Raw genomic sequence first — 20,952 nt, 5'->3', positions numbered from 1 at the left:
AATAAGAAGAAGAAGAAGAAGAAGAAGAAGAAGAGGAACGATAATATTAATAATAATAATAATAATAATAATTATAATAATAATAATAATAATAATAATAATAAATAAATAAATAAATAAATAAATAAATAAATAAAGAAGTTGCTGAACATTAATTATTATTTGTAAACTTTATAAATAAACAAACATCTCCTTCATAAATGTTCATTTAATTTGACTATTTAAAATAGAGACGGCAAACCGCGCCGCACCGCTCCCGGTCTCCTCTACTGGCAGCGTCGCGGCGACGCCTACAGGGGAGCGTTGACGCGGCGCCCCCTACAGCGGAGCGTTGACGCCTACAACGAACATGGCTGCGGCAGTCAGGATGGGGACGTGGAGCTGTCCGACCACAGGAGTTTTCTATCCATGGGGGATCCTCGTTGTGGTCTTACTCAGCACCGTGGAAGCAGTCGTTGCTGCTCCAGAGCCCGGGCTTTGGAAGCTCCCTCTTGTTAATGTGAGTAACGCGCAGGAAACGCTTAACGCACCGGCGAACTGCCGCACCGGCTAGCTAGCATCAGCCACATTAGCCTTGTTTCCCCCGGAGTGTGGTGACAGTCCTGTTACCTGCTTTAAGCTTCAAGTTAACTATACATCACTCTATGTGATATATACATGCAGATACACTGGGTGAAGGGGGAGACTGTGCTGTTAGCTTTGTAGCAGTTAGCCTCTGAGGAATAGGTTAGCCGCTTGCTAACTAACTAGCTTGTCAAACAGCTGGCTTAAGACTCTCTGCTAATTAGCCTCCGAGACAGATCCTTCCTCTTAAGACCCTCTCCTTAGACCTTCTCCTTAGACCTCTCCTTAGACCTTCTCCTTAGACCTCTCCTTAGACCTTCTCCTTAGACCTTCTCCTTAGACCTTCTCCTTAGACCCTCTCCTTAGACCTTCTCCTTAGACCTTCTCATAAGACCTCTCCTTAGACCTTCTCCTTAGACCTTCTCCTTAGACCTTCTCCTTAGACCCTCTCCTTAGACCTTCTCCTGATTGAACCCTGAGTCTCCTGGTTTCAGTTGGACCTCAGGTTTCCTCCCTGTGTCATGTTATTCTGTATTAACAGTGTGTAAACATCATGTTGTTGTAGAAACAGAGACACACCTACAGTCTGTTGTTGTTCAGTTTTAACTCTTGAACTGCAGGATTACTGGAGAAACAGCAGATCACCTAAAGATAGATAAAGTTGTCACACATTACTTGCATGTAATTCCAATAAACAACATATAATCTAATAATAAAAGAACCAGTATTCTATAATTAGTCATGCATTAATCTCAAAGAGGGAATAATCTCCTTAAATGTTAAATTAGGTCAGAAAAAAACATATAAATAATAATAAAAATGTAATCAGTGCATCATAAAACCTTCCTGGTGTAAAATAGCTTCAGGAATAGATCATAAATAAAATTCTGACTGCTTGAAAACCAACAGATTTAAAGAGTTATATTTGCTGCAGTGTAGAAATGTTGAAGAATCATAATAAAAATATGATTTTCTGGTATAAAACAATGAAAATATTCTTTCCAAATGAGGGTCTTTTTAAGGCGTCAGTTTGTTTTGGGGGACGCTCTTTTTTCCATGTGAGCTCAGAGTTTAAATTGTGACTTTTCTCAAATCTTTTTATTCAGATTTTAGAAAAATAATAAATAGTGCACATTATAATCACATTAGCAGTATAAGTAGGTTAAATGGCCAAACAGCTGCAGACACATTTAAGTTAGGAGATTCAGACATAAATGCACTCACACATAAAATAATATATAATTAAATAAAATAAAATACAAAAAATAATTAAAATAATACATAAAACATAATAAAAAAAATACATCGGTAGATAACATTCAATAAGAAATACATAAAGAAAGTTAAATAGAATAAATACATACATTCATAAATAAAGAATAATACATAGATAAAATAAAATATAAATAATACATTCATAAATAATAAAATAAATACATATATAAATAAAAGTAATACATAAATTAAAAAAATTAAAGGAAATAATAGATACATAAATAAAATGGAATAAATTAAATGTATAAATAAGAATAAATAAAAACCCACCAGAACAAACTGGGACCAAATTGTGATTTTTCTTAAAAAGAGGGAAAAAAAATCAATCCTAGAAAGATATTGTGTCCCTAATGCATGCATCCAGTATGACTGATACAGCCGTTCAAGCCTTTGTAATTTAAATGAAATAATAATGTCAATATTAAGAAAGGTCAGATTTCTCTACTTTATGGGATTTATTTCTTCAAAGTTATTCCACTGTATAATTTAAGAACAGTCAGATTGACTCCTGGAGAAGGTGACGTGTGGAGACGTGGCTTCAGACTTCATTGAAGGAGGATTACAAATCCTTGATCAATAATTCAAGCACTGAGAAGCTTCAAATTCCCTCCTCTGCTGTCTGCCTCTGGATCTGGTTTCAGTGTTAAGTGAGAGCCAGAGTCAGAGAGAGACACTCACACCTGAAGAAGATGATATCAAAGTTTCTGATTGAAGGGTTTGATCTGCAGACTGAAGCTAAAGGGTGTGAAGATGGAGGGTTCAGGAGGTCTCACACTAGGACAGTATGACGAGCAGGGAACCAGCTCACTCAGGTGGTTTCTCACTAAAGTGCACTGTAGATTGAGGTGAACAGTGTAGTCTTGTCCGGTCTGTTTCCTCTCCAGTGGGACAGAAAGTGTTGATCAGGTTTGAGTCCAGAGGGATGCTAACGTCAGAGCCAGGATCCTGGTTTCTTGATAAATCACATCACTAGACTGATGATGTCTTGATTGATCAGAGAAAGTATCCTACATCACACCCTCTCACACCCTGTTTCTCTGTCCCTCAGACCTCCAGGCCGCTGCTGCTGAGGAAATCGATGTATACAGACACTGACATTCAGTTCAAAGGTAAGAAGGCATGAAGATGAATCATGAAGGACGCCTCCTCTGTCCGTCTGTCTGCTCATCGTGTTCCCTGTCTCTGTCTCTCAGTGGTGTCGTTCGGCTGTCCTGAGAATGTGACCTTCACTGTTCACTGGATGTTAAAATATTACCCCTGCCACAACGAGTTCAACAATATAGAGGTGAGCTCAGACGCTTTGGAGTCACGTCGATCATCAGGGGGTGGATCTTTTAAGAGTGCTGAATTGTGACTGAATTGCAGGAAATGTACGAGAGGACACCTTTAAGTCGGGGGGAGAGCCTGGACCCGAACCCCCTCGGACAAGGAGAGTACATCGAACACAAACACAGTCCCATAACATGCAACAACGGCCTGCGCTCGTTCCCAATGTTCAAAGTGAGTTTGTGATATCCTCAAAGTGTCCTCACACTGAGAGAAATCATCTTTACTGACGCAAACATTTAATCACTTTGTTTGTTTTCAGAAAGCAAAGGCAGAACCACGCGCAGTCACTCCACCTGTGGAGGGAGATGTTCCGGTGAGGGAATATAAAGACTCATAAATCCACCACATGTTATAACCAGGCCTGAGGATATATATCATCAATACCATTCAAAATAATCACAGTAAGATATAATCCTGAGAGAATATCTTACTGTGATTATTTTGAATGATATTGGAGTTTTGACAGGACATGCTGCTGACCCTGTTGTCCATACCTCTGCACTACCAGCACACAGGGTGGCCCACGATTTGATTTCACTGTCCCTGGAGATCAGTGTCTTTAAGTTCTGTTCATGCATGTTTCAATGATCTGCATTATTTGTGTTCTTCCTCAGGATGAAAATGACAGAAAGTGGATCACTGAGGAGTACGCCGACAGCTCAGTGAAGAACAGCAGTTTAAATATCAAAGACAACGTCATCGCGACGACATGGAAGGACGGGCCTTACCTGCTGGTGGTTAAAATCGTGTCCAGTAAACCGGACGCCAACTGGAACCTGACAGGTGAGAGGGTTTCTGACTGATTCTGGACTGCACTCAAAACAGACATGGTCATATGTGTTCAGCCTCACAAATTACACCAGATCCGTGTCCGGTCCGTCTCTGATCCGTCTCAGCTCCAGATCTGATATCTATTCTAGTCAATGTGTTAACTTCCACTGGATCCGCTCCGTTGCGTTCCGGCTGTGTATCTGATCCGGCAGGTCAGAGTCCTCCGGATCAGAGACGCAAGACTTCTATTTGTTCCTGGATGCCGGAGCACGACGCATCAATCTCAACAGAGCAGATGGAGCGGGACAGGAAGTCAGGTTTCACCAAAACCAAATGAAAACATCCGGTTAATTTTCAGAATAAAACACTCTGTGTTATCACCAGATCGTATTTCACTTAACTACAACAACAAACCAAAGTCATGATGAGCCCAGCCAGGCCTGGAGTCAACAGGTCAGAGGTTTTCAGAGGACCAGAAAGACAACATGGATGAGGAGAGGAGGAGGAGGTGGAGGAGGAGGAGGAAACCTCGGTCACATGACTCCAGCTGTCCGGAGGTCCAGCTCTGTGCTGCGGTCTGAAAACACAACCGGTAGGTGTTGATGGACGAGAGAGCATGGAGCTGGACCGCAGCGGATCAGAGTCAGACCAGACATGGATCCGGTGGAAGTCCTGTGTAAGACAGGAGACATCCTTAAAGCATCCTAACTGCTGTCCCTGACCCGGTGTGCTGCTTTACAAGTCTGTTTTTCCTTCATGTGTCTTTTGTCCTTCTTCCAGTTAACGTGGTGATGAAGGGCAGCCATGGATACATCTCTATCACAGAATGGCCTCTCATGATTGTAAGTTGATGACTTAAAGAAGTGTTATTATCATTATTAAGGGATTGATTTACAAACATGTTAAGTTAAAATGTTGGATGTAGGGATGTAATCGATTAATTGATTGTGAAGAACTTACTCGAAACACACAAACATCCTGTGGTCTCATATTACACTCAGCTATCAGGACATTTCCCCTCCTTTGGATTCAAAGCCAACAGACTGCTGGGAATGCTAGTCAGTATGTTTGCAGAGCAGCATCCTCAGAGCCGTCTGAGCCTTTCTGCCCATGGACTGATTATGACCCGGTCTCGCTCCCGGCTGACACCTGACGGCGTACACATGTTTATTTCTCTCAACAAGAACGAGTAGACAGATCTCTTGTTGCAGTAAAACCACAGACCTTTTTAAAAAGCTGTATATCATGTAAAGCTACTACAGAGCTATCAGAGGGACAATACAAAGCCTGAAAATGACCATAACACTCCGTCTTTGATAATCAGGTCTTTTGATTGTTGATGATATCAGATGTTTTATTCCACTGTGGAAGTGTAGAAGTATACAGTCTGTGGATCCCAGTGTTTTAAAGTTAGAGAAAACACAAAATATCTGTCTCTGCAGAAACGATCCTCTTTCCCATGAAACAAACTGAAGAGTACAGACTGATGGATTCATAAATACCTCCTCATGCCCCTGATAACTCCTCCTCCTCCTCCCTGTCTGTAGTTCTACATGGTGATGTGCATCGTGTACATCCTCTACGCCCTGCTGTGGTTCCTGTGGGCCGCCTGCTACTGGAAGGACCTGCTGCGGATCCAGTTCTGGATCGCGGGGGTCATTTTCCTGGGGATGGTGGAGAAGGCCGTCTTCTGTGCCGAGTATGAAAACACCAACTCTGTGGGCGCTGCTTGTGAGTGTTTAACCGTCACCGTGACGACAGATTTTCACGTGATACAGTTAAGGATTGGGTTTGGACGTGATGTTCTCCTTCCACTCTCCCCTTCAGCGACGGGCTTGTTGATCTTCGCGGAGCTGGTCTCTGCCCTGAAGAGGACTTTGGCTCGATTGCTGGTCATCATCGTCAGCCTTGGTTATGGCATCGTTAAGTATGTCAGCCTATGAGTCTCCTTTTCTATCATTTAAAAGGCAAGGCAAGGCAAGGCAAGGCAAGGCAAGGCAAGGCAAGGCAAGGCAAGGCAAGGCAAGGCAAGGCAAGGCAAGGCAAGGCAAGGCAAGGCAAGGCAAGGCAAGGCAAGGCAAGGCAAGGCAAGGCAGCTTTATTTGTATAGTGCATTTCATACATGAGGGCAACTCAATGTGCTTTACATTAAAACATAAAAGCATTGGAAACATTCAGACAGGCATAAAAGAACATAATTAAAATGACAAATAAGATAAAACAGAAAAGAAAAAATAGTAATATATATAACATTAAAATGTTAATTTAAAGTGAGTTAAAATAATCTAAGATAGGAAGGCAGTGTTAAATAAAAAGGTCTTAGTCTTTGATTTAAAGAGGTGAGAGTTGGAGCAGACCTGCAGCTTTCAGGGAGTGTGTTCCAGATATGTGGAGCATAATGACTAAACGCTGCTTCACCATGTTTCCTTCTGACTCTAGGGACTGAAAGCAGACCAGTACCTGAGGACCTCAGAGGTCCAGATGGTTCATACAGTAGCAGCAGATCAGCCTAAACCATTCAGGTCTTTATAAACCATCAGCAGGATTTTAAAGTCTATTCTCTGACAGACAGGAAGCCAGTGTAGAGATCTAAGATCTGGACTGATGTGGTCTACTTTGTTGGTCCTTGTTAGGACTCGAGCAGCAGCATTCTGTATGAGCTGCAGTCCTCTGATGGACTTTAGGGAGTCCTGTAAAGACCCCGTTACAGTAGTCTAGTCTGCTAAAGATAAATGCATGGAGGAGTTTTTCTGCATCCTGCTGAGACATGAGTCCTTTAACCCTTGATATATTCTTAAGGTGATAGTAGGCGGACTTTGTAATGGTCTTCATGTGGCTGCTGAAATGAAGGTCTGAGTCTAAGACTACACCAAGGTTTCTGGCTTGGTTTGAACATTTCATCTGTGCAGATTGGAGCTGAGCAGTGACCTTTAACCTTTCTTCCTCCAAAAACAATCATTTCAGTTTCTTCAGAATGAATATCTTTAATTTCACTGTGTGTTTCTTTCAGACCTCGTCTGGGGACGGTGATGCACAGAGTCGTGGGGCTCGGCGTCCTCTACTTTTCCTTTGCGAGCATCGAAGGCGTCCTGAGGATAACCGGGGTGAGTCTCTCTTGCTGTCCATGTTTTAAAGTGATGTCAGAGATTAGAAGAGCTCCTTTAACCTCTCCACAGGATCTAAGATATCAATGATACACTTTGACTTAAAGAAACACTAAAAAAAAATCAGCAAATTTAAAAATGCTGCCAATTTACAAAGTAAAACAAAAGTCAGTCTTCTTTATTGTCAGATAAACTGCAGTATGCAGCAGACATACTGAGGGTTTGATATTACACTCTCTCTCAGACCCTAGCAACGACAACAACTGATACACAAAGGAAGGCTAGAAAAAGATAAGCTCAAATTAAAAAGAGTGAGCTAATAAAAATAATAAAATACAGTTTAAAACAGTGAAAAAACTTTACTATAGTGCAATTTAAAATCAAAGTGAGTGTGTGTTTCAGTCCTGAGGATGACAGACCTCAGTGTTGATTTGGGGGGGGGGGGTTAGTGACTGGGTTAAGTCTGTGAAGGGGGCACTATGGGAAGAGGGGACAAAACAGGGAGAGAGTTCAGCATCCTGACCGCCTGGTGGATCAAACTGTCCCTTATACAGAATATAAAAGAGATCTTCCATGGCCTTGATCAGGACCTGGGATCAGGCTTGTAGCACACACAGGTTCAGGTTGATATTTAAATTGATCCCCTGATCAGCTAGGTCGGGTCTCAGTCTTCAGCACTCTGTGTTTAATGTGCTTGATGTTGAGACTGACTCTGGATCAGATTATAAAAGTGAAAGGATAAACTGTGATTTTTTTTCTTTGGGGAGATGCCAAACAGAAACATTTCAGCAGCTCACATCACAGTAACAAATCAGATAACAGCAGAAAATAGAATCACTTTGTAAAACATGGTTTTAGTTTTGAACATGATTCATATTTTTAGCTGCAGATTCATTCTTCAGACCTGTGATATCTCAGGAGAAACACGGTCATGTGTGAAATTAAGACAAAAGGGACTCAAAAATAAAACCCCAGAGTCTCTCAGAGTGTTGACCTGTGAGTTTGGACTCATGAAGACCTGTTCACAGCTGTTCTAACCTGATGTTTGAACCTCTATCTGTGTTGTGAAGTCAAACTGACCCTCTCTGTGACTCTCTTTGTTTTGGGACAAACTGAAGGGTCGAGACAACGGCCCCGGTCTCATTACAGCCATTGTTCTGGCCGTGCTCGACTCTTGTGCCATCTGGTTCATATCCTTCCAGAGATCGACTGAGAGGCATCGATAATCAATAACTTTTACAGCTTCATAGAGTCATAACACTCATTATATGATTTACAGTGTTCTGAATGTTCTTCCCTGTTATGAGTCTGATCATTTCTTCTTTGCACTTTGGTGGATGGTTCTATATTTTACTGCCCTCGCTGCTTTTTGATCTCCCATCCTCTCTGTGATTTCTCCTCCTCCTCCTCCTCCCTCCTTGGATCCTCTGGTTCCTCCTCCTCCCTCCTTGGATCCTCTGGTTCCTCCTCCTCCCTCCTTGGATCCTCTGGTTCCCGCTCTGTCCTCCCTTTTTAGGCGAAAGACTCTGACTTGGCCCTGCTGGCCAACATTCCCCTGGCTCTGCTTGACTCCTCTCTATGCTGGTGGATATCCTTTTGTGCACCTACAACCTTTCCCTGTGTGGTTCCCCTCTGCTCCTCACCTGCTTCACATGAGCCCAGTTAACCCGGTGGAGGTTTATCTGCAGCTGTTATTCCTCTCCCAGTTAGAAAGCACAGAAAAGCATCTCCAGTGAACGCTACATGAATCATTGCTCCTCCTCTTAAAGTCATGAGAGCTCTGTTAGCATCAGGTCCATGGTTAAACTGATCTAAACACCCTCCTGCTCCTTCCCTCTTCAATCACTCATGTTTTGCTTTGTTGCTTTTATTTGGCGGTGTTGATCTGCTTTTGCAAAAGCATTTGATTTGCATTTCATCTCATTCATAATTACATGTGATGCTCTTTAAGATTCATTCAATCAGAGTTTGGATTTTGCACTCTCTCAGAATCATCTGAAACTGCTCAGAGTCATTAAAGGAATAGTTCCCACTTTGATGCTCTTTCACAGCTGAGAGGAACATTACACCCAGACCCAGCTTTCAATGCACCTGTAGATCTATTCTAAATTCACCTGCCGTTCTCTGGCTACACCTCTGTGTGTGCAGGCTTTATATTCTCACCTAAGAGGGTTTGATATGAGGAGGCAACATGGGGCTGATTACTGGAGAAAAGGAGACACTTAAAGTAATGTTGAATCGAACTTATTCAGCATTTAGCCCCTCCAGTTATTGCTGAAGATTAGACTTCCTCCTCCATGTCAAGTCATGTGAAGACTTAAGCTTCAGTTTCCCTCTGCAGCAGGTTGCAGCCAGTCTCTGTTTCCATCCTCCTCTCTGTCAGATCAGATCAGACCTCAGAGAATGTGCTGCTTCCTCACATTAAGCTCCTGATAGCATCCTGTAATGAGGGATATCCATCGTCTCTGTGTCATGTTTACCTTGACTGCTGTGAACATCTTTGTCAGCCTGGCACAAACCATCAAGACTCTGAAGCTGAGGAGAAACCCTGTGAAGCTGTCTCTGTACAGACACTTTACCAACACGCTCATATTTGCAGTTATTGGTGAGTTGAACTCCTTCACTGATTCAGACATACGATACCTTACTGCTCAGTGTTTCCCTCAACCTCTTCCTCTCTCCTTCAGCGTCCATCATCTTCATGGGTTGGATAGCAAAAAAGTTCCGCCTAGCAGACTGCCAGTCTGTGAGTATGGTTTCCATCCTCCTCTTCAGTGTGTTTATGATTCATGATGGATCTGTTGATGAGTGATTGGACCCCTTCTGTCTGATCAGGACTGGATCGAGCTGTGGGTGGAGGACGCTTTCTGGAGGTTCTTGTTCTCCGTCATTCTGTTTGTCATCATGTTCCTGTGGAGACCGTCTGCCAATAACCAGAGGTAACCAGAACACAGGTCGTCCTACCTGATAAAAAGCCCCTGCTAGGGGGGTAGTACTTTTCAAAGGACTTTCAGGGGGCGGGGCCTGCAATGCTGAACGTGTCTGATTGGTAGATTAACCTCAGTGTTTTTATTCCTCCCTCCGTCCACAATAACATCACACACATCTGTGATTCTCTTGATTTCTCTTTCTTTCATTAGTTTTTATTTGTTCTGTCTTTTTTGTATGTGTGTGTACTTTTCAAAAGAAGAAGCTGTGATTCTCTTGATTTAGCAGCTTGTAACAGTAGTCTTCTCTCAGCCCACCGTGAATGCGTCTCTCCTCCCGGTGTTCCGGTTTGAAAAGTGACCCTGTAAACTGGAGACCTTCAGCTGAACGTGTCAGTGTTTGTGGAGTTTACACAGCTGTTGAAACACAGAGGGAGTTCCTGGGAATGCAAACTAGTTTAGTTTTTATTAAGATTTCAAAATATCCTCATCAGATATTTAATGATGGTCTAAAGACGTTTATGAGGGATGCATAAAATTGACCAAAAAAAGAATTGACAAAATTTTTTTTTTGAAAAAACATTTTTTTGGGAAAAAACATTTTCTTTTGAAAAGAAAATGTTTTTTCAAAAAAAAAAAATTGTCAATTATTTTTTTGGGTCAATTTTTTGTCAATGTTTGAGGGATGCATCCGGCTGAGAGTCTCCAGTTAACAGGGTCGCTGTTTAAACCAAAACACCGGCCGATCTCTGCGATCACGGCTTTTTGAGTTCAAAAGGATTTTAAAGCCGTGTTGAAACGTCTTTGCTACTCGCGCTTATCTCCTCTCACGTGTTGATTCAGTGAATCCATCTGTGATGAAATATAGCACCATCTAAAACAGACCAGCTGAGTCTCTTCATGCTAACAGGCTAACTGTTGTGTTGATTCATTCTTTGCTTTTTACATGTTTATAACCGCAGGAGCAGGTTTTTCTGCTTTTGGAGCAAAATTTCAAATTTGAGGAAAATTAATTTTTTCGACAGGCTCTGGATCAAAATTTTTTTGTAAAAACTTTTTTTTTCAAAAAAAAAATTCCAAAAATTTTTTGCAAATTTTTTTTTCTTTAAATGTTTCTTTGTAAAAAAAAATTCGCAATAATTTTTTTTTTTTGTCAATTTTTTGTCAACGTTTATGGGGGATGCATCCGGCTGAGAGTCTCCAGTTAACATGGTCACTGTTTAAACCAAAACACCGGCCGATCTCTGCGATCACGGCTTTTTGAGTTCAAAAGGATTTTAAAGATGTGATGAAACGTCTTTGCTACTCGCGCTTATCTCCTCTCACGTGTTGATTCAGTGAATCCATCTGTGATGAAATATAGCACCATCTAAAACAGACCAGCTGAGTCTCTTCATGCTAACAGGCTAACTGTTGTGTTGATTCGTTCTTTGCTTTTTCCATGTTTATAACCAAAGGCGCAGGTTTTTCTGCTTTTGGAGCAAAATTTCAGATTTGAGGAAAATACATTTTTTCGACAGGCTCTGGATCAAATTTTTGTCAAAAAATTTTTTTCACATTTTTTTTTTGTCAAACCTTTTTTTTCAAAAAAAAAATTTTCAAATTTTTTTTATCAAAATTTTCTTTGTACATATCTTTTTAGTAAAATTATTTTTTTCAAAAAAAAATGTTTGTCAATTTTTTGTCAACGTTTATGAGGGATGCATCCGGCTGAGAGTCTCCAGTTAACAGGGTCGCTGTTTAAACCAAAACACCGGCCGATCTCTGCGATCACGGCTTTTTGAGTTCGAAAGGATTTTAAAGCCGTGTTGAAACGTCTTTGCTACTCGCGCTTATCTCCTCTCACGTGTTGATTCAGTGAATCCATCTGTGATGAAATATAGCACCATCTAAAACAGACCAGCTGAGTCTCTTCATGCTAACAGGCTAACTGTTGTGTTGATTCATTCTTTGCTTTTTCCATGTTTATAACCGAAGGAGCAGGTTTTTCTGCTTTTGGAGCAAAATTTCAAATTTGAGGAAAATAATTTTTTTCGACAGGCTCTGGATCAACTTTTTTGTCAAATTTTTTTTGTCAAAACTTTTTTTTTCAAAAAAAAATTTTCCAAAATTTTTTTGCAAAAATTCTTTTCTTTAAATGTTTCTATGTAAAAAAAAAATTCGCAATTTTTTTTTTTTTTGTCAATTTTTTGTCAACGTTTATGAGGGATGCATCCGGCTGAGAGTCTCCAGTTAACAGGGTCGCCGTTTAAACCAAAACACCGTCCGATCTCTGCGATCACGGCTTTTTGAGTTCAAAAGGATTTTAAAGCCGTGTTGAAACGTCTTTGCTACTCGCGCTTATCTCCTCTCACGTGTTGATTCAGTGAATCCATCTGTGATGAAATATAGCACCATCTAAAACAGACCAGCTGAGTCTCTTCATGCTAACAGGCTAACTGTTGTGTTGATTCATTCTTTGCTTTTTACATGTTTATAACCGCAGGAGCAGGTTTTTCTGCTTTTGGAGCAAAATTTCAAATTTGAGGAAAGTTAATTTTTTCGACAGGCTCTGGATCAATTTTTTTTTCAAAAACATTTTTTCACATTTTTTTTGTCAAACCTTTTTTTTTTCAAAATTTTTTTTTTTTTCAAAATTTTCTTTTTGTAAATTTCTTTTTAGTAAAATTATTTTTGTAAATTTTTTTTTTTTCAAATTTTTTTGTCAAAGTTTATGGGGGATGCATCCGGCTGAGAGTCTCCAGTTAACAGGGTCGCTGTTTAAACCAAAACACCGGCCGATCTCTGCGATCACGGCTTTTTGAGTTCAAAAGGATTTTAAAGCCGTGTTGAAACGTCTTTGCTACTCGCGCTTATCTCCTCTCACGTGTTGATTCAGTGAATCCATCTGTGATGAAATATAGCACCATCTAAAACAGACCAGCTGAGTCTCTTCATGCTAACAGGCTAACTGTTGTGTTGATTCATTCTTTGCTTTTTCCATGTTTATAACCGAAGGAGCAGGTTTTTCTGCTTTTGGAGCAAAATTTCAAATTTGAGGAAAATTAATTCTTTCAACAGGCTCTGGATCAAATTTTTAGTCAAATGTTTTTTTGTCAAAACTTTTTTTTCAAAAAAAAATTTTCCAAAATTTTTTGCAAAAATTCTTTTCTTTAAATGTTTCTTTGTAAAATAAAAATTCGCATTTTTTTTTTTTTTTGTCAATTTTTTGTCAACGTTAATGAGGGATGCATCCGGCTGAGAGTCTCCAGTTAACAGGGTCGCTGTTTAAACCAAAACACCGGCCGATCTCTGCGATCACGGCTTTTTGAGTTCAAAAGGATTTTAAAGCCGTGTTGAAACGTCTTTGCTACTCGCGCTTATCTCCTCTCACGTGTTGATTCAGTGAATCCATCTGTGATGAAATATAGCACCATCTAAAACAGACCAGCTGAGTCTCTTCATGCTAACAGGCTGACTGTTGTGTTGATTCGTTCTTTGCTTTTTCCATGTTTATAACCAAAGGCGCAGGTTTTTCTGCTTTTGGAGCAAAATTTCAAATTTGAGGAAAGTTAATTTTTTCGACAGGCTCTGGATCAACTTTTTTGTCAATTTTTTTTTGTCAAAATTTTTTTGTCAAAATTTTTTTGTCAAAATTTTTTTGTCAAATTTTTTTTGTCAAATCTTTTTCTGTCAAAACTTTTTTTTTCAAAAATGTTTTTTCAGAAGAAAATGTTTTTTCAAAAAAAAAAATTTGTCAATTTTATTTTGGGTCAATTTTTTGTCAACGTTTATGAGGGATGCATCCGGCTGAGAGTCTCCAGTTAACAGGGTCGCTGTTTAAACCAAAACACCGGCCGATCTCTGCGATCACGGCTTTTTGAGTTCAAAAGGATTTTAAAGCCGTGTTGAAACGTCTTTGCTACTCGCGCTTATCTCCTCTCACGTGTTGATTCAGTGAATCCATCTGTGATGAAATATAGCACCATCTAAAACAGACCAGCTGAGTCTCTTCATGCTAACAGGCTAACTGTTGTGTTGATTCATTCTTTGCTTTTTCCATGTTTATAACCGCAGGAGCAGGTTTTTCTGCTCTTGGAGCAAAATTTCAAATTTGAGGAAAATTAATTTTTTCGACAGGCTCTGGATCAAATTTTTTTTCAAAAACATTTTTTCACATTTTTTTTGTCAAACCTTTTTTTTTTCAAAATTTTTTTTTTTTCAAAATTTTCTTTTTGTAAATTTCTTTTTAGTAAAATTATTTTTGTAAATTTTTTTTTTTTCAAATTTTTTTGTCAAAGTTTATGGGGGATGCATCCGGCTGAGAGTCTCCAGTTAACAGGGTCGCTGTTTAAACCAAAACACCGGCCGATCTCTGCGATCACGGCTTTTTGAGTTCAAAAGGATTTTAAAGCCGTGTTGAAACGTCTTTGCTACTCGTGCTTATCTCCTCTCACGTGTTGATTCAGTGAATCCATCTGTGATGAAATATAGCACCATCTAAAACAGACCAGCTGAGTCTCTTCATGCTAACAGGCTAACTGTTGTGTTGATTCATTCTTTGCTTTTTCCATGTTTATAACCGAAGGAGCAGGTTTTTCTGCTTTTGGAGCAAAATTTCAAATTTGAGGAAAATTAATTCTTTCAACAGGCTCTGGATCAAATTTTTAGTCAAATGTTTTTTTGTCAAAACTTTTTTTTTCAAAAAAAAATTTTCCAAAATTTTTTTGCAAAAATTCTTTTCTTTAAATGTTTCTTTGTAAAATAAAAATTCGCATTTTTTTTTTTTTTTTGTCAATTTTTTGTCAACGTTAATGAGGGATGCATCCGGCTGAGAGTCTCCAGTTAACAGGGTCGCTGTTTAAACCAAAACACCGGGCGATCTCTGCGATCACGGCTTTTTGAGTTCAAAAGGATTTTAAAGCCGTGTTGAAACGTCTTTGCTACTCGTGCTTATCTCCTCTCACGTGTTGATTCAGTGAATCCATCTGTGATGAAATATAGCACCATCTAAAACAGACCAGCTGAGTCTCTTCATGCTAACAGGCTAACTGTTGTGTTGCTCATAATGATACCTGCCTGTCCGTCTGCTTCTATGGTGTCATCTGTGATGAATGGGAAAGAAAGAAAGGAAGGAAGGAAAGAAAGAAAGGAAAAATTAATGAAAGAAAGAGAAGGAAGCAATACAAGAGAGAAATAAAGAAGGAAGGAATGAAATAAAGAAGGAATGAAAGAAAGAAGGAAAGGACAAATGAATGAAAGAAAGAGAAAAGGGAGGAATAAAAGGAACAAGGAATAAAAGAAAGAAAGGAAAGAAAGAAAGAAAGGAAAGAAAGAAGGAATGAAAGAATGAAACATTTACTGTTTTTTCCTCCATACGTCTCTGGCCTGATTTACATAATCTGCCCGGGACTTCAGCCCGTGGTCCAAATGCAGACAACAATGGGGGACCAGGAACCTTTTAGTTCAGGGTAAATAGTCCTGGGGGCTAAAAGACCCCGGAACTCTTAGTCCAAATGACCCTAAAGAACACGTGACACTTCTGAAGAAGACTGCAGGAAGTTTGTAGTTGAAACATGTGGAGGTAAAGAAGAAGAACTCCTCTCTGGTCTAGTTAAAAGAACTTTTGCTCTCAAACACAGGACTGTTAACTTCTTCTATAATCCCTCTCTTTGTTAGTAATGTGTAGTAATGTGTAGTAATGTGTTGTAATGTGTAGTAATGTGTAGTAATGTGTAGTAATGTGTAGTAGTGTGTAGTAATGTGTAGTAATGTGTTGTAATGTGTAGTAATGTGTAGTAATGTGTAGTAATGTGTAGTAATGTGTAGTAATGTGTAGTAATGTGTTGTAATGTGTAGTAATGTGTTGTAATGTGTTGTCTCTGTGCTCAGGTATGCGTTCACACCTCTCATCGATGACTCAGACGATGAGGAGATCGAGGAGTTCACCGCCTCTGCAAACATCGGTACGGTAACGACCCTGCAGCGTCACGTCTCTAGAATCCTGCCAGTGTTGTGACGTCTAATCATTGATCTATTTTCCCTTCATTATGTCTCACATGTTTGTTTGTTTGTTTTGTCTCACATGTTTGTTTGTTTGTTTGTTTTGACTCACATGTTTGTTTGTTTGTTTTGTCTCACATGTTTGTTTGTTTGTTTGTTTTGTCTCACATGTTTGTTTGTTTGTTTGTTTTGACTCACATGTTTGTTTGTTTGTTTTGTCTCACATGTTTGTTTGTTTGTTTTGACTCACATGTTTGTTTGTTTGTTTTGACTCACATGTTTGTTTGTTTGTTTTGTCTCACATGTTTGTTTGTTTGTTTTGTCTCACATGTTTGTTTGTTTGTTTTGACTCATGTTTGTTTGTTTGTTTGTTTTGACTCACATGTTTGTTTGTTTTGACTCACATGTTTGTTTGTTTTGTCTCACATGTTTGTTTGTTTGTTTTGTCTCACATGTTTGTTTGTTTGTTTGTTTTGACTCACATGTTTGTTTGTTTGTTTTGACTCACATGTTTGTTTGTTTTGACTCATGTTTGTTTGTTTGTTTGTTTTGTCTCACATGTTTGTTTGTTTGTTTTGACTCACATGTTTGTTTGTTTGTTTGTTTTGACTCACATGTTTGTTTGTTTGTTTTGACTCACATGTTTGTTTGTTTGTTTTGTCTCACATGTTTGTTTGTTTGTTTTGTCTCACATGTTTGTTTGTTTGTTTGTTTTGACTCACATGTTTGTTTGTTTGTTTGTTTGTTTTGACTCACATGTTTGTTTGTTTGTTTGTTTTGACTCACATGTTTGTTTGTTTGTTTTGACTCATATGTTTGTTTGTTTTGACTCACATGTTTGTTTGTTTGTTTGTTTTGACTCACATGTTTGTTTGTTTGTTTTGTCTCACATGTTTGTTTGTTTGTTTTGACTCACATGTTTGTTTGTTTGTTTTGACTCACATGTTTGTTTGTTTGTTTTGACTCACAGCTGATGGCATTAAGTTGAGGTCGACCAAAAGTGAGACGAATGGTTCAGTGAGGCCTCCAGAGCCGAACCCGGTCAGTCTCTCTGCTGCTCACTTTGTTTTCAGTCCTCCTGTGAAGATCATCATTTATAGACTGCTCTGTTTGAGTGTCTCTGTTTTCAGCAGATGGCAGTGTTGACTTTTTAAAAACTCTTCTTCTTCTTCTGCAGGATGATGACTTGAAGTGGGTGGAAGATAACATTCCTAGCTCTCTGACTGATGTGTAAGCATCCTGTTACGCTCTTATTACAAACTCCAGAAAGTGATTTAGTTTTCTTCACTTCAGTTTGACTTTAACATCACTCTGGTTTGTTCCTGCAGAGCTCTACCCGTCCTGCTGGACTCAGACGAGGTATGAACTACTTTCATCATCTATTAAAGAGGATTCACACACAAGAGATCACATCCCTGACCCAGAGCAACACAAGCCTCCTTTCATTTCAGAGACTTCTTTTTTTTAAACAGTTTTATTGTTTTTTGTTTTTTCCACAAACAGAAGAGATTAAATTAAATCATTCACCTTACACATTTCAAATAGAGCTTTAAGAGTGGATTATATAAAGACATTTACATTAGAATGAGAAGAAAGAAAGAAAAATAAGATAAAATACATACATTAGATTTTATATTTTTATATAGGTAAATATTTGTAGTACTTTTTGAATTGTATGTATTGATGGATTGAAAACTGCTGTATGGAAATGCTGCCAAAGGAAGATTTGTTGTATCTCTTTTTGCAATGACAATAAAGTGCCTATAATATTCTATCCTAAATTAATAAAATAAAATAAAGTAAAATAAATAAAGTAAAATAAAATAAAATAAAATGAAATAAAAAATAAGATAAAATAAATAAAATAGATAAAATCAATAAAACACTGCCATCGTACATTCCAAACAAGGAAAACCCAGCCACCAGACCGTCATGCATATTGCCATTGTAATACTTTTTTTGCATACCAAGTCCAAGCTAATATAATCTCTGATAACAAAAGGCTAAGCTAGCTAATCTCTGTTGATAATAGAGACACAATAAAAGGGAGGAGGATGCTTATTGATTAGCTCTCTGCAGGTTTGGACATTTTAAGTAGTTTTGTCTCCTCATCAAAAGTTAATCAGTTCTTCAGGTAAATACCTGAACACAGGAGACCACATGTCAGTGAAGTACCTCTCATGACCCCTCAGAACCACAGGGATCCTTCCATGAGGGAGGACCCTGAACAACTTGGTGGTTTATCTTTAATCCAGTTTCCAGCCAATAACAGAAATCTGTCCCACAGTTTGAAAAGTGGTCGCATTAATGGAACTGATGTAGAGGGGAGGCTGAGATGAACCGGCCTGAGTGACTGTCTTTAATGTCTGAAACCTCTGCTGCCGGTCTGTCAGACAACATGAGCTTATAGCACACAGAGGAAAGTGAGAGACACAGACACACACAGGGTCAGATTTACACAAGCACACGACACAACCAGGAGAACATGAGACGTACTCTTTGTCTGCTGAGGTGACAGAACCAATGCAAACTGAGAGATCCTCAAAGACACATTTAATTCACTCAATCAAACACATTTAAAGATACGTAACAGCAGGAGAGAAGGATCAATATTAAAGTAGAGAGAGGACAACATGTAAACTTTATATCTCCATATCATTTACAGGAAATCATGACGACCAAGTACGAGATGTCAAAGCTGGAGTGAGGCGGACCGTCTCCAGACCTGGGCTGAAACGGACTCTTGACTCGGCCGCAGTCTGCTCCAGGATTTCCAGATGAGTGGTGGTGACGGTGTGCCATTAGAGGTTTCAGTGGACCCTCCTTCATGTCCTGTTGATACTTGGCCGGGTGGAGCAGACCACAGTTTAGGAGGACTACTGCTTATTTCCTCATGTGTTCTTCAGAGCCACAGACTCTGTGAGAGAAGAAGTCTTTTCACTGACCAACTGTTCCCCTGATCCGATCACTTTGAGCCTTTCTTTCCAAAGAGAACGTTCCTTTTTTTATCAAGTGCTGTATTTATTTCTGTCCTGTCCATTTGACTTTCTTTAATCAGAGGATGAAGAACAGAGGGTCTCCTTCATGCATGAACAAACACTCAGAGTGTGTTTGGAGTGTTTGCTTGTAATAAGATTTTATTTATGAAGAGATAAGAAATGAGGAGTTCTCTCTCTCTGAGGTGATTACTCAAAGGATGAATTATCAAAGATATTTTTAGGACCTGAAGAAAGAGGAGAGATAAGATTTCAACACTCCTTAGAACATGTTGTTCCTCACCAGTATACAGTAGTGAAGTTAACCTGTAGTTTCATCCCGATCCCGTCTTTAAAACCCTGAGACGAGGAAACGTTGAAACTCTTTTACTCTGATTAGCACATTCGCTCTTCTGCACTTTGAGGATCAAAGCTGTGCCTCCGAGTGGTTCCTGTTTGAGTCTGAACCTGTTCAGGTCAGTAAGGATTAATAGGTCTGATTCATGTCCCTGATTGAATCCACTCCTCATCCTCAGTATTGTGTGAGTGAATGTGCGTCAGAGCGATGAAGCACAAACACGTGATTTTGTACATTTTAAAGTGAAATGTCAGAAAGTTTGTGGGTGTAAATTTGGGGTTTTTGAATCTACTGTGTGTGTGTGTGTGGGTGGACAGGTTTGGTGTCTTATGAAATAAGGAGCAATATATTGTCCGTCTGTTAATGTAGAGTTAATAAGTCATTATTTATTTGGGGTTTAAGTGTACTTATAAGTTGTGTAAGTGTGTGTTCACCCATGTTTACTCTTTTAGTGTGTTTACAATGTGTGCTTCCATTTTTTTCTTCATGCATTGGACCCTAAAACTATCTGGACACATCACTGATTCTTGATTTGATGATAGAGTTGCTGCGTTCTTCTCACAGACACCTTACAGCAGTTTTTAAACGAGTCTTAATGTTTGTTTTCAGTTCTTTAAAGATGGCCGACCTGGTGTTTTCTGTCTGTGTGGTGTCAGAGGAGAGACTCTTCTTCTCTCTGTGTGTCGTCTCCAGTAATGTCATGTGGTTAGCAACAGCACACGCTAATCACCAGGGTATTTATGGTCTCTGTTCCCTCCTTTGGTCGGGGAAACCTGGAGTAACCGTGCTTCTGATGGCACGCTGTCCTGTTATGTAAGCCTGCAGACACCTGCAGTGGACCTCTGTTTATTTGGACAGATGGGTTTTGGCTGATTCCTGTTATTTCATAATTCCACAGGTGGAGGAGAGGAGTCTGGATTATATGACTCTCTCTCTTTGTGTCATGAAGATCTGGGCTTGAACTTTTCATACCAGCAGTGTTCTTCTCTCTGCACTCAGAAAAACATGAACACAGACAAATGTTTGAAATCTGATTTCCGGTATTCATTTGAAAATAAAAGTCCATTTGAATATGTTGACCGCTCTGTTCCATCAGTTCAAATCTGTTTCCTTTTAGAGCGTCCTGCAAATACCAAGTGGAAGAGGTAACAGGAGAACAAAGTGGGGAATGAATGGCTCTTTGTGAAGAACATCATGCAGGATAATGAAATGCAGAGCTGAACAAACACAGAGGGAACCAGCCCAGATTCTGAAGGAACAGGAACCATTAGCAGTTAATAGGCTCGTGACTTGGAGGGCGGAACCAGCATGAAGTCCAGAAACAACACATTGTATTTGTCATGGCTTTACAAGTTCTTTTAAGGAGAACAAACTGATGTTGGAGCTGAATTACAAGATTCAGAGTTATCCTGTTACCCTGTCCTCAAAGCCTTTGGTGTTATATTCAAACTGGAAATGTTCCAGAGAGACTAATGTCCTTAAAGTCTGACTCCCAGACTATCTGACCCGTCTAAAGGTGAGGGAACAGACAACAGTCAAAACTGAGCATCCTTTATTTGACACACAGGACAGCAGAGTCTGCATTCATGATGTTAAAGATGTTTGTTCAATGTGTCTATAGTTAGCAGAGCTAGCACCACCAGCCTTCAGTCCTCTGCAGGTCAAAG

At 39.6% G+C, this 20,952-nt stretch overlaps 1 protein-coding gene across 2 annotated transcripts; it reads left to right on the top strand.

Annotated features, from left to right (window-relative positions):
- The first annotated feature begins 247 nt into the window (after nucleotides 1-247).
- On the top strand, nucleotides 248-20,364 carry LOC117811702 (transmembrane protein 87A-like). 2 transcript variants are annotated; one of them, XM_034682131.1, is made up of 19 exons: nucleotides 248-499; nucleotides 2,888-2,948; nucleotides 3,033-3,124; nucleotides 3,205-3,339; nucleotides 3,428-3,481; nucleotides 3,783-3,951; nucleotides 4,720-4,781; nucleotides 5,487-5,670; nucleotides 5,767-5,866; nucleotides 6,950-7,043; nucleotides 8,560-8,631; nucleotides 9,540-9,648; nucleotides 9,731-9,789; nucleotides 9,879-9,982; nucleotides 15,842-15,915; nucleotides 16,923-16,993; nucleotides 17,130-17,182; nucleotides 17,281-17,311; nucleotides 18,618-20,364. In XM_034682131.1, exons 1-19 carry the CDS (start codon nucleotides 350-352, stop codon nucleotides 18,657-18,659), a joined length of 1,716 nt encoding a protein of 571 aa, XP_034538022.1. In that variant the 5' UTR covers nucleotides 248-349; the 3' UTR covers nucleotides 18,660-20,364. The 2 variants fall into 2 exon arrangements, with proteins under 2 accessions (XP_034538022.1, XP_034538021.1); XM_034682130.1 differs by lacking the exon at nucleotides 8,560-8,631 and adding an exon at nucleotides 8,162-8,233.
- Nucleotides 20,365-20,952: the final 588 nt, after the last annotated feature.

Source organism: Notolabrus celidotus, chromosome 4 (assembly GCF_009762535.1).
Source record: "Notolabrus celidotus isolate fNotCel1 chromosome 4, fNotCel1.pri, whole genome shotgun sequence".
Lineage (NCBI taxonomy): Eukaryota > Metazoa > Chordata > Actinopteri > Labriformes > Labridae > Notolabrus > Notolabrus celidotus.
This window is presented reverse-complemented; position numbering and strand designations above follow the sequence as displayed.

Coding starts and splice junctions, on each gene's coding strand:
- LOC117811702 (XM_034682131.1), top strand. CDS start 350: ATGGCTGCGGCAGTCAGGATGGGGACGTGGAGCTGTCCGACCACAGGA. Junction 9,790..9,878: donor GCCTAGCAGACTGCCAGTCT/GTGAGTATGGTT, acceptor CTGTCTGATCAG/GACTGGATCGAGCTGTGGGT. Junction 17,312..18,617: donor TCCTGCTGGACTCAGACGAG/GTATGAACTACT, acceptor TATCATTTACAG/GAAATCATGACGACCAAGTA.